Source organism: Rhinolophus hipposideros, assembly GCF_964194185.1.
Source record: "Rhinolophus hipposideros genome assembly, chromosome: 19".
In the NCBI taxonomy this organism is placed as follows: domain Eukaryota; kingdom Metazoa; phylum Chordata; class Mammalia; order Chiroptera; family Rhinolophidae; genus Rhinolophus; species Rhinolophus hipposideros.
The window spans coordinates 20,754,330-20,768,205 of NC_138065.1; the positions used below are offsets into that span (position 1 = coordinate 20,754,330).

The 13,876-nt window shown below is 36.7% G+C and overlaps 1 protein-coding gene across 1 annotated transcript in view; it reads right to left on the bottom strand.

Moving 5' to 3' along the window:
- Positions 1–13,282, bottom strand: part of PLPPR4 (phospholipid phosphatase related 4) — a 39,324-nt gene extending 26,042 nt beyond the window's left edge. The window contains exon 1 of the mRNA XM_081025827.1: positions 12,916–13,282. Within this exon, the coding sequence (XP_080881953.1) occupies positions 12,916–12,993 (78 nt within the window). The 5' untranslated portion in view covers positions 12,994–13,282. The remainder of the gene's footprint in view (positions 1–12,915) is intronic.
- Between the last annotated feature and the right edge of the window lie 594 nt (positions 13,283–13,876).

The window sequence follows — 13,876 nt, forward strand, 5'->3', positions numbered from 1 at the left end:
ATCACTCGTACTAAAAATCCATGATACCAAACCTAGATTTAATACCTGATCTAATTGCAGTTTCAACCTTTCCTAGAAACATAACCTTAATCAACCAGTCTGGAATTTTCTGGTCAAGCACCAGTAGGGTAATCTGTCACATGCCCTCTCCATCTCCGAAAGAAAAGATATCCTGGCCCCAAAATAATCCTTTGTGTTTGTTTATAGCTCTCTTGCCCCACCCTTCTTCCTACAGACACTTCCATTTTGTACAGCCCCTTGGAGCGCCCTTCTAGTTGCTAGATAAGATGCTTCCTGATTCATGAATCACGTAAAAAAGCCAGTTCATATCTTCAAATTTACTTGGTTGAATTTTGCTTCTAACAATATGATAAAAGTAAAACCCCCAACATAAAAATTCTTGCTTATTTCTATCACAGAAAATGCTCCTATTGTGAATTTCTGGAATTTCACTGCTTTTTTTAAATATTAAAAAAAAAAAATACAAGAAACTAAAACTAAATCCTTCAAATAGCAATGGTAATTACAGACCTAATATGTATGTTAGGTTTAATGGGAAAAATCTGTTCTATGTCTTTATGCCCAAATATAAACTACATCTTTACAGCTCTAAAAAGACTAATTACAATCACTCAGTGATCTAACAGTAAAGTCTAAATAATGATATGTGGCCGTTTTACTACCTGAATATTGATTCAGCATTAGGCTTGGGGTAGTAAACTTTGTAATCATCAGCTTTAACCTCAGGTGTTGAAGATTTGTTCCTCTTACATAATTAGACACTGAAATATGTGCAACATCTTAGAAAGCATTTTCTTCTTTAAACCAAGTTAGAGACTAAGACCTGAGGCTAAGGACCTGTATTTCAATTTAAAAATAATTGCTTTTGAATTTTTTCTCCCAGCTATAGTTTCTTTTCCCTTAGAACATATACCTGACTTTAAAAAATATGGGTACTGATAGCAATTAACGCTACTAATATTTTCCAGGTACTGTGCAAAGTACTTCACATGTCTGAACTCATGCAGTCTTCACAACACCCCTTTGATGAAGGTACTACTATTATCCTCATCTTACAGATGAGGTAACTAAGGCACAGAATGATTACATGAATTGTGCAAGATGATACAGTCTGTTAGCTAGATTATAATCTTAAGAAATCTGGCTCCTGTGTTCATGTTTAAAATTATTATACCTACTGCCTCTTGCTAAAAACTTCCAACACTGACCTTTACCTTCCCAAAGACATTAAGAAATGTCAAAAATAAATTAATACAAAGTACATTTTTTCTTTATACATTATAAACACCACCCTGTAATGTCTGCTGTAAGTGGTATGCTTGATGTCTTCTAGAAAACAGTAAGATCTTAATATACTAAAATTAAATATTAAATAGCATTTTCATTATTAGTGGGATTATTAAATACAGAAAAAGTATATATATTTTCACCTGGATGGTTTTACAAAGGAATTAATCTTTGGGACCCAATTCATATTTCTTAATATCAAAAAAAAGGAGTTAAGGAAAAAAAATTGTCATTGCAATAATGTCAGGGAAATGACATGTAGCTGTAAATTTTGTATTTGAGATATAGAATAAGAGAAGCAAATTTCTGATTCTGATATCTAAAGTGACATATCATCTTATGTTATGTATACAGAAATTATTGAATTAGAGACATCAGTATTTTGAAATTTATTTTCAAGTTGCTTACTAAACTCAAGTATCAAATTTATCATTAAGCCATTGTCTTTAAGCACTATAAAGGATTCTATTTTCTATTATGTAATCATTAACCAATTTATTTATATTTATGGAATGCATACTATGTCCCTGATGTATTTTGTTTAACCTATAAATTATCCAGATAAGAGATATCTAATCTAATTTTGGAGATGAGAAATTAACAATGTATCATAAGCTATTCTCTCTTTCTAAGCTTGTCTTTTATATACTTAAATGCACGTTATAAGCCCACTTTCAAAAATCAATGATTTTCCAAGACTCCCTAAGATGCTATTTCCTTGAATGTATCTTTGAAAGGGATTGATGCATATAAAAGAGATATTAAAGGTGGGCTATTAATGTGGGACATTAATAGCTTTCATTTTCCAACATCCTAAGGCTGTGAATCAATTGAGTGTGATTGCAATATGTGTTTCATTGTGAGATGTACCCAAAAGTCGGAAGAACTTGTATACAAACCAAATACAATATACCATGGGATACAAGTACATCTGACAAAGAAGCACATTTTATTACTAAAGTCTTAAATCAATAAACCTAATTACTGATGCATTGTTTGACCAACACAAAAATCTAGGAAGGTAAATGGCTTGAACCAAGAGTAAAAGAGTAAATGAGTGTGTGTGTGTGTGTGTGTGTGTGTGTGTGTGTAGCTAAGCGGTGCTCTCTTGCACTTGCAGAAAGGGAAGTCCTTGCCTCACTGTCCACGCTCAATCTCTGCCCTTCTGTTACACTAAACAGCCTCTCCCTAGATGGGAAATTGCTGTCCTCATTGGGATTTTTACTAGGGCCTGGAAAATGAAGAAATGACACAGGAAAGAATATGCGACTGAGGCACAGGTCATTCAGGTCTTTGTGTGTCTTGTGGTCATCTCCTACCTCTGTCTCCTCTACTTTACTGAGTGACCTCTGCAATATTAAGAGGAAAGGGTGATGGTGGAGGAAGGAACAGAGCCTGCTGAGTGAGGTGGGCTGGCAGCTTTGGAACGAGCAGTTCTTCAAGGACTATCTTCAAGCAGTTCTTGAAGATAGCCTAGAGCAGGCATCTTCAAGGAGGTACTGCAGTTGGCCTTACTTAGGCATGTTTGAACATACACCTGGGCACTGAAGTCTTAGCAATTTCTTTCTGTTTCTGAACAGGACTGCAAAGACCACTGACCTTCAGGGTCAGTAGAAAAGATGGAGACCAATGCCAAAGCCAAAGCTGAGGTTCACTACAGGCTCTAGCTCCTTATTTGTATTAATTAAGTTGCTAGATTTCTTGGACAAACAACAATTAATGCAATACAAATTAATTGAATGTTTATTATCTGTTCCCTGCTATTTCCATTGTTCTAGAGGCTGGTGTTAAAAAATGACTAAAATGAAGTCTTCCTTAATTATCTCCTGGTCTAATCATCTAAAAAGTCACTGGAACCAATATTATTCATGAAATAACTATATATATATGACTTAAATATTGAAAAATTTAGCATCATCAAACAATTTTTCTTCATACATGTAAAATTCAACTGGAAGCTAGAAACCAAATGAGAATTTAGGATAGAAAAGTTTCAGAAGTTCATCTCTCTATAATTTATAACAATTGCTATCCATCTTTTTATAAAGTTTTCCAATGAAAAAGACTTATAATCTATACAAAAATCTTTATAGTTGGAAGCTCTCCAACTATAGTTGCTACAATACAAGCATCTCCAGATCATCACCCAAAGGGCAAAAAAAACCTATTAATCCTTTAGGTTATATCCAACTGCCTTAAGGCGATTCAAATGAATCTCACCCTAATAGCCTAAATGAGGTCACTTGTGCGTATTCCCAAAGATTGGATTATCCTTTGGCTCATTCATAAGTTTCTGGAAGATATATGTATCTCCTATATACAGAAGATATTCAGTAAATGTGAATTCTGTCCTACTGACAAGGTCAAGTAAGGGTACTTAAGGCAAGTAGTCTCCATTTTGTGTGTGTGTGTCTGTGGGTGTGTGTACCTCTATCAAAACAATGAACATGCATTCCAATAAGTATTTGTTTTTATGCATTGAATTGCTTTATCATTGTATGCATATTATAAAACATACCTAAATTCATGACACAAAAATAAAATCAGGAAAACAAACTCCTTTCCAAGAAATCAGTAATATCTAAAGCTGCATAAAAGTTTACTTTAGACAAGATGCTGTGGGGGTGAGGTGTTGGTAAATGGGAAAGAAAAAAACTTATTTACTAGGCACTGAGTTTACATTAGAAATTGTTAGCCATATTATGTAATTTTTATGTAATTAAAGAGTCACAAAAACTTGCCATGATATTTTCACCATTTTACAAATGAGGAAACTGAGGCTTGGAGGAAGTGAGTTACTTTCCCAGCATTATAAAGCTAATAAGTAGACCAAGTAATAAGTAGACTATATTATTTTACGAGAGCAAAAACCTGACATCTAATCGTTTGTTCTACCATGGCACAAAAAATTGTCTTTGTTGGCATATGTGCTTTTATGTAACTAAAAAAGCTTTCTATGAAAATTAAAACTATAACTTGTTGTTTCAATGATGCCTTTCTTTGAGGTCTCAAATATCAAAATATCCAAAGGTATACCCTAGACCATCATATCAGTATAACTAAGAAATGAGGACTCATAGACCTTGGAGATTGATCTTATCTTCAAGTGTTCAATAACCCATTGGGCGAGCAACATCTTTGTTGGGACATTCATCATCACTTACTTTACCAATAAAAATGTCTCTGCTGACAGAAAAAAGGAAGTTAAGGAAAAATTTAGGTTCATAATTATTAGTCCTGTTTTATTCCATCCATTCACTGAAAATTTATTGAAATTTTACTATGAAGTAGGAAGTATGCCAGTAGTGCATTAATGGAAATAATAAATATTATTTCCATTAATTTAAACAAAAGGCACATAATAAGCAATCAATAAATATTTATTCACTAAATAAATGAACTGTCATGAAAGTAGGAATAGATTATACCTGGTATTTCATTTCTGCCTCCTTTTTGGAGTGTATTTAATATAAAATTGGTGTCTTTTGTACTCTGAACATGAGAAACCGGTTTCTAATGATTAGACTTCATTAAATGGCAGTTTTACTTCTAAGAAAATCACACAGCACAGGCTTTTGGTGAAGATCTTAAGTTGTAGACAATATATCCACACATATATGGTTCCCACTCCCAAACAACAGTCTGTTAAATGTACTGCTATCTTGTTTAGCTTTTCCTCAAAATACATTGATTTTAATTACCTGTATTTCCACTTCCCTTTAATTTATACCTAAGAAGTCTAATGTCAGTTTTAGAAGAATGTACAGAAGCCAACTTGTTACAGCAAATAGGAAAGCAATTATCCTCCTTTATGTTGATTAACATAAATATTTTATGATTAAAAAACAACATAAACAGTAATGGACCTAAGGGGAATTGATTCAGAGTCTAATTACCTACAGGAAAAACACCTCAACATTAATTCTGTCAAAATTAGCATTTCTGTCCTTGGCTTCCACATTCCAAAATCAACTTGAACATCAGGAAATTACTCCATTCCATAGTTATCTGGAAGTACACTTCTCAGCTAATTAACTCTAGAAGAAACCATAGAAAACTGAGATGGTTATAATTAGACGTTTCACAGTTTTAAATAGAAACATTCTTTTTCTTGTGGCCTACATGGAAGAATAGCACTATTTGGATTTTAGGCAAGTTCTTGGACCTACCTGAGTCTCAGTTAACAGAGTTAATATCTACTCCTCAGTTGTATTTAAAGGATCAAATGAGATAATATATGTGAACAAATTGCATTAAACTATAATGGAAAATTCAAAGTTATTTTGTTACCAATAATATAAATTATATTCTTACACCTTACAATGTTTCCTCTTTCCTTTACTATCTGTCAGAGAACTCAAGTCAAGAGAAGTTATTGTGAAATTATAGGTGGGCTATTAGGCAATGAGAAAGAAAAATATTACTTCCAATCTTCTGATCTTTAGTTGCACCCATGATTTTCAAAGAGCCTAACAATCTGGAAAAGTAGAAGATCCATTCATAATAGCTTTAACATGTTGTTTAATGCATTGTGGTATCATGAAATGTGTACCCTAGATATTTAGATATAACTTTCAGACAGCTAGTACAATTTGTTCACATGTAGAATTAGAATGACCTGTATTCGGAGTGTTGTAATCCATGGGGAAGCTTTCTAATGTAAGGAATTCTAGAAATAGTAATAATTAGGAATGAGCACTAGAACAGGAGTCTGGAGACTAAGAGTTCTATTCCTGACCTGATATTAACCATAATATGTTTTAAGATAACTCAGTTAAACTTTTAAAGCCATAACTTAAATATTTATGATAGAAGAAAGAATCAAACCAGATGTTCTTTTAGTACATGATTTTATTAGACTTCACTGTAATAAGACATTTCCTTACTTCTTTTTTAAGAGAGGTTGCTTGAGAAAATATACATTCGCTGAGAGAAAATCTTTTGTAATATTTGTAATACATTCCCAGCATAATCAGTAACAATGGTGCCTCACATGCTTTTTATTTAACCAAAGCTTAGACAACCCAAATGCCTAAGAGATTCCCCATGCTTTGCTCATAGGTGGGTCTCCATTAGCGCTCACACGCATTCACTGATACTTTCTATTTTCTTATGCTTTTTCTCCTAATCCTGCTTGGCATGGCCCCTCTCTTTTTCTATTATCTCTTTGGGATTCTTTCCTCCATGCTCTATCATTCTCATAGACCTCCAGATTCATCTTTCCTAGACTTTATTTCAGTTCCAACTCCTCTCTCTCACTTCACCCATCGCTCCTCATTCATCCACAGAAGACTCATGGGTGCCATTTGTGCTTTCCCAAAAGAAACTCCTTCTAGGTAGACCGTCATTGTGCCATCTACACATCCATGTCAGAATTAAATTAGTTACTCTAAGGAGAGGATAGCATAAAGGAAGCCAAGTTCAGTAGCTGAATGAAGAGAAAAATTATTCCACAACTCAGATGGACACCCAACCAGACATCTTCCAAGTACATCCCTTCAGATACCATGAAGCTCATCAAGCCATGACAGCGGTAGATCTCTCTATTGCAATTCATCTTTAAGTTTAACATTATCGTTAGAAGCATGTGTGAGGTGGAGTAAAGCAAGAGTGAGATGGACAAGCACTCAAATCCTGGCTCCTTCACCTAATTGCTGTGTGTCCCCAGAAAGCTATTTAGCTCTCTGAGCTACAATTTGGGGATTAAAAAAATAAGGATAATAATACTTCCTTGGTACTACCTTAATACAATGTTAATACTATCTTCTAGGGTAGTTCTCCGGATTAAAGATAATACATGCATAGGATCTGTCATGTAAAGGAGGCTTGAAAAGCGCTGTTCTTTTTTGATTACTATTATTATGATTATAATTATTATTAATCTCCATTTGAGGTTGGTGGAAGCCAGTATTTATTTTTTCCTGTTAGAGAAAAGTGGGACAGAACATTTTGAGTGACTTGGCCATGGAGACACAGTAGAATAGTGATGATGCCTAGGAATAGTATCAAATTCCCCAGCAGCAGGTTCTGTGTTCAATAACTGGTCTTGGTATTGGTGGAAATGTCCTCATTTAGTCTCTCTAAAACTTAAGAGTCTATTATCTTTTCTATTTCTTTTTTCTCCTTCATCAAAAGACTTTCTGCAGTTTGACTCTAAAAAAGGAGGAATGGTTTGTCAGTTCATTTCTATTAACAGGGTTTGGAGTACTTTGAACAGACTACCTTATCTCTCTATTCCACCTAGAAAAGGGAAAAAATGTAGAGCTACTATTTTGGTATGTGCAATGCAGAAATGTTAGGATTATTATTTTTTACTTCCTATTGATGCTGAAGTTTATATAAAAAGAAATAAAGTAGCTATATTTCCCAGCAAGTTATATATCAAATAAGATCAAATAAGTTACATAATTTTCACATAGAAATGAGCTCGAACAGAAATTTTGTGAATTAATGTTGGCTAATTAAAAATCTGGGGACACTTTCCAATGGGGAGAAAACGAAAATTGTATTAAGGTTTTCTCAAGACACCGCAGTGTCAAGACATGATGTTCAGATTGAACTACCCTGGGTATCTTTGCTCAAACAAATGCTTGTTGAGCTTCTCCAGGTAGGATAGCAACAGAGACACAATGGCTTCTACTCCTGAACACATTGTCTAGTTACTGACCCTATAGTAATCAACCATTATTAACAAAACTCTGAAACACATCCATTGCTAAGTACAACATTCAAATTAGTGAAAACTTTCCATATAATTTCAAGTCTGTTGTGTTTAAAATAATCTGAATCTATACTCTAATGTTTAATACTGTTATTTTATGCTTATTGGAGAAAGATGATATTCTTACTCCCTCTGTGTTTGTCTATGCCTGTGTGTGCAGGTATGTGTGTGTGTGTGTGTGTGTGTGTGTGTGTGTGTGTATGAAAAACAAGAAATTTCAAACTAAAAATATCTTTGCATATAGGTCAAACACAGCTCCTCTACCTCCATAAAGTGAATATCAGATTAGTAATAAAAATGTATGTCATAAAGCAGAATGTTCAAAAGAAAAGAATCTCTTTCCCATTTATTTGGTAAAGATTTATATCTTTTTGGCTGAAAAGCTAATTTATCATTTGTTTACATTGCATACTGAATTGATGCAAACTCATATCTTTGAATAGGATGACTAATAAGAACAAAATTGTGAGTCTGAGCACAGGTGGGACCATTATAATGCTTTGTATGAAGGAAAGTCATTTAGGCACAGAGACAATCAGGCTTATCATGTACAATATTGGGTTATTAAGTTTGAAGCACCTTTTACTACTTGTAGGTGTGCTGCCAGCTGCAATTGCCACTGTAAATGATACAACTATCAGTTGGAGAGTGTTTTGCAACTTTAAAGGCAAGAGAAACCTTTTCTTCAGTGGAACATTCCTTTTTACTTGCTTTTCTGTTCAACCTGATAAGGCCTTGAATGTACTTGTTTTGAGAATTCCTTCCACGTTTCTTTTCACAATTGAACAATGCAAAACAGAATTACCAAACTTGTTCATAAAGTGAGGTACCATATTGGAAATCATGTGTTTTTCAAATCACCATGTAATATTGATATAATGATTATTAACCATAAATTTGTCAGTAGGCAATTGGCAGCATAAACCAAAGATGTAAGAAAAACTAATTATATCAATTAACTTAATGTTTGCTTAATATCAAGTTTAGTGATGAATCGGGACAACACTACTTGATTTTTAGCGGCTGAACACCTCAGCCTTGAGCCCACAGGGATATAATCAGAGATCCTGACACTCTGCACATGGGCTGTCAGTAGCCCTACTCTTTACCTACACCTAGTAATGAGGATTTGTTGAAGGTTCACTAATGAGTCAGTGGGGGAGTATACACTGCCCACCAACTCTGTGCTTAGAGGTGCTCTGTTGAAGGAGGAACTCAGCTGAGGAAGCTAGCCTGTTGTTAGGCAAAATCATATCACCTGTCAATGTGCTCCATCTCCCTATTTTTACCAGTGGGAAAACACAGGAAGTAACTTTGCCCCTATAAATATTCTTTCAACATATTGAGAGACAGTTATTGCAGTGGTTAAGAGCATATGCTCTGAGTTTACACCTGGCTTTGACTCTGACTTTGCTTTGTAAATCCAGGCAAGTTGACTTTTATGAGTTGCAGTTTCTTCTTCGAAACATCAAAAATAATGGCCTCTTTCTTAATGAGAATCTTTGAAGACCGAGTGTAATAGTGCATGTAAAGCATTTATAATTTTATTCTTAGTACATATTAAGTGCTTCATAAGTCATTGCCATTATTATTGTACAACCTATAAATAGCACTCAGTTTATTCTCCCATTCAGCTCCCTTAAGATTGGTCAATTTTAGACAAGCTCTGGAACTTGAGAAATTGGGGAGAAATTGGCTTCTTACTTAGCAGGAACTCCCAAGCCAGATTTTGTCAGGACATAATCCCTTAAAACCAGCCTAGAAGTAAAATAATCCATTCAGGTCAAGGGCATTTATGAGAAAGGAAATGAACTGATATATCTTAAGTGACTACTCTATCTCAGGCATGATGCTTAGTGTCTTAGATGCTTTAACCTCATAATATATTCTAAGATATGGGTGTTATAATTTCTTTTATATGTGTATATTCATATTATACCATATAATTTCTATTATATATGCAGAAACTGAGGATGAGAGAAGTTAACATGGCCAAAATTATCCAAGTAGTATGTGGCAAAGGTGATGTATGAACAGGTCAATCTGTCTGTAAGGCCCACGTTATCCCCAGTTGACCATGCTGCTATTTTTCTACCATAATTCATTCTAACCTTATTTCAGCACCATCTGGTCTGAACGAAAGTTGTTCCTTTGTTTCCTAGTTAAAATTTCTTCACATCTCATACCTATTATGAATAGCAATTTAAATTATCTACAATGTCACTGACTTGAGACCCAGAGACTATTTTCTCCTCAAAATGTGGTCCTTCTGTTGCCTCATTTTGTTACTTAAATTATTGTCTGAAGTAACAAAGAAGGCTTGAAATACCGGGATGCCAAAAAAATGTATACACATGACTTGTATTCACCTTTTGTTATCGGTATATATTGATTATTATAATTTTAATACAGTTTGTTCCTTTCTTAAAATGTGTATACATTTTTTTTGTCACCCACTGTATGCATTCTGGGCTGATATATGATGGAAGATTCGCTCATGTTTCACTGTTCTCTTTTAATTACTAAGGTCTTGGGAAAGTATGCTGTAAATAAAGCAAAGTGTCATTACGCTCTAAAATCTTACTGACATGTTAATTCATGCTATATTTATTCATCCTCCAAAGGAGATGTAAAACTCATTCTCACCGCCTTCAAAATGAGTCATTCCAAAGGAGCTTTGTAGTGCATCCTGCCAACTTCTTAAATAACTGATGTATTAATGTCTTTTCTCATTTTCTAGAGGATCTTTAGTAGTTCACCATGCATTTAAATTTCAGAGAGATAATTTGCAATCCAATTTTGTGGCTCTACCTTTAAAGTCAGTTATACCCAAGACATAATGTCATAAATGCTCATTCAAACCCATGAATTGTCTTCAAGTAATTTTATAGCTTGCCCTGAAGGAATTCATAGAGGGTATCTGACTGGGTCAGAGTGAATGTAATGATTCTGGACTACTTCCACTCATGGGAAAGAAATAACATTAGTGAGATGTTTGTTTCTAAAGATGCATTTCAAATGTATTATGAGGCATTTTAACTTAAAATTCTAGGTGAGGGACATTTTGTTAAATGTACCTCAAACTGCACACATTGATTCTTTAAAGGCATATCCTTAATTCTCTGGTTTGCATCCTCTTTCAAGAATGTATTTTCCTTGAAGCCACGTGGCTGCAATCCATATGTAGTCAGCTTCTAGCCGACCTCAGGTGTGCTCCGTCCTGGAGGTGGAACCCAACAATTAAATGATTTCTTCTAAACAGATACAATAGATCCAGACATGAATGAAAGTGCTTTAGTACAAAACCACAGTGGATTAGCAGTATGACATGTATCTTCACAGGATTTAACTTAAAGGCAGGTATCTTTCTATTCCTTTACACTTTTCATCGTGGAATCTTCAGCTGCCCATTTTTTCTTGAGAAAACTCTTTCTTGTCTTTCAGCAAAATTACCTAAGCCATGCCTCAAAATCCATTGCAAACAAAGGAAGGGCAAAAATAAATGAATCTGTTGAATACTTTACATAAACTGGATAATTTCTTTTCTTTTCCATGGGTCATGGATGAAGGAGTCAGCCATCATTTATCTGAGATGTATGCAAGACACATACATCTTTCTTAATACTGAAACCATTTTAAAATTTTGTGATTCCTAAGAGAAACTTGCAAATAAACTGTTATCTACGAGGGCAATTTGACAATGTCTCTTCCCCCAAGTTTCAAGGTAGTGAATATCCCTCAACACAGATCAGCCTCACAATCAGCAAATACAGAATCTTCTATCTGTATTTGGAAGTGCTAAGCCTCCATATTTGGCTGAAAAGACAGCCAAGGAGGGATATTTATAATTCAGCAATTCTTATCATTCTCTATGCAATCCAGGCTCTAATTACACAGAACATAGTTTCATGCCCCAAACCATCTGATTTCACTAAACCTATTCAATACATTTCTTTTCTACGTATGATTTAATAAACCTCTTGCTTAAAAATGTCTTCCTAATATAATGGACCACAGTGCATAGAATCACTGTACCTGTCAATCTGTATAACCCTCCCATAAATTGTTCCTACCTTAAATACTGCATTTCGGTAAGTTTGAGGTTCATTATAAATACATCTGCAGGTTCATTGCTTATCTGTAATACTGTGCAGCACAGAATAAATGCACATGTACAAATCATGTAAAATCAGATGATGTCACTTATTTTACACATGCATATGTATATATCCATATATGTATACATGCATGTATATATGTGTATATATACATAATTTTTTGTTAACCATGGAAAAGGGTCAACAGATTGATGCCTAGTTTGCAGACCCAATTTTAGAAGCAGATGTGAGCACCATAGTATTTACCATAGGAGAAGGGTTGTAACGTGTTTTTTTTGTAATAAAGCACACAATAATATATAATCCTAGTAGTTTATAAACATCTCCAGCCCTTGTACATCCCGGGCATGGCTATGTGCATTTGAATTCTTAATAAAAGCTCACAGATTTCTAGATTCATACTCTCAGACTGAAGACACAAATCCTGAAATACCAGCATCATGGCCCCTCTGGGCCACAGACGCTGTGCACACAGGCACGACAGGAGGGCCCAGGAACGACCCCCACACTCACTCACACAGGTATCTTTTCCCTGCAGGCCACCCAGCAGCGATACCGCTAGTGGTGGTCACCCCAGACTGGCAGGCACTCCCAGGCACACTCGGGGGAGCTCCCAAGAAACCTGAGGAAGGCGGGGGGAGGATCGGGCATTTGGGGGCAGCGGCGCGCACTGGCACGGTTCCGAACGTCCAACACGGTCCAGGACCTGAATCCGCTCCGGAGGTACCCGGAGGATCTGCATTATGCCAAGGCGCCAAGCCAACTCACCTCGACAAAATAAAAGCAGGGCAGGAGGGTGACGCTGTCCTTGATCACTTTGCCCTTTGGCCTCTCCTTCGCCGACATCCCGGCCGCCTGCCGGGGTCTGCGTCCTCCCCTGGGCGAAGTGTGCACAGCGCAGCCGAGGCGAGCAGCCTCCTCCAGCCGCAAGCGCCGGTCGCCGCTGATGTCACATTCCCCGCGGGCACCTCCGGAGCCAGCGCGCTGCGTGCAGCGCCCCCGCCTCTCCCCGCCCCTTTTTGCAGCAACCCAGCGTCTCTCAGAGCCCGCAAGTCCTCTTCCTCTCCTACTCTGGTCCCATTCCCTGATTTTCTCTGCGCAGGGATGTCCAGCTCCCTTCCCTCCTCCAAACTGTTGCTGCAATGGCTTCCCCTTCCTGCCACCCTTCCGCTGCTCTCCACCGCCCCTACTAGGCTTCAGGGCTGTCGGAACTTGACGTCAAGAATCGGAAAAGGGGGACGCACCCCGGATTCTGCAGCAGTGAGCCTGAGGAGCTAAGGCTCCCATGCCCTCCACTGGGAAGCCTCCTGGGTCACTCTAGGAACAATAACTTCAGGATTGCTGAGAACAGAAGCCTAGCTCCTGCGCACTGACCAGCGGTGAGAAAATCAACCTCTACCTGCGTTTTTATTTAAAACTTGGATCTCTTCCTGAAAAGCAGGCCCTGATAGGAAATCATTTAGAGCTGGCTGCTATCCAGGAATGACCTCCCCTTGTGAGGATTCTCTGCCTAGAGGACTCCCTGGCTCCCTCCAACACCTGCGCACCTGCTGTCGGGGATGGTGAGGATCCCCTGTATCAAGGGAGGCAGATGTGTAGGCATCTTAATTGAGTCCAAAGGCTAGAGTGTTCTTACCTTATCTTCATGCCCCTAGAACGTCAGTATTGCAGTCACAACCACAAGCACTTCCTCGGACATTAACAAAGCTCTTCCCCTCTGGGGTCTGGT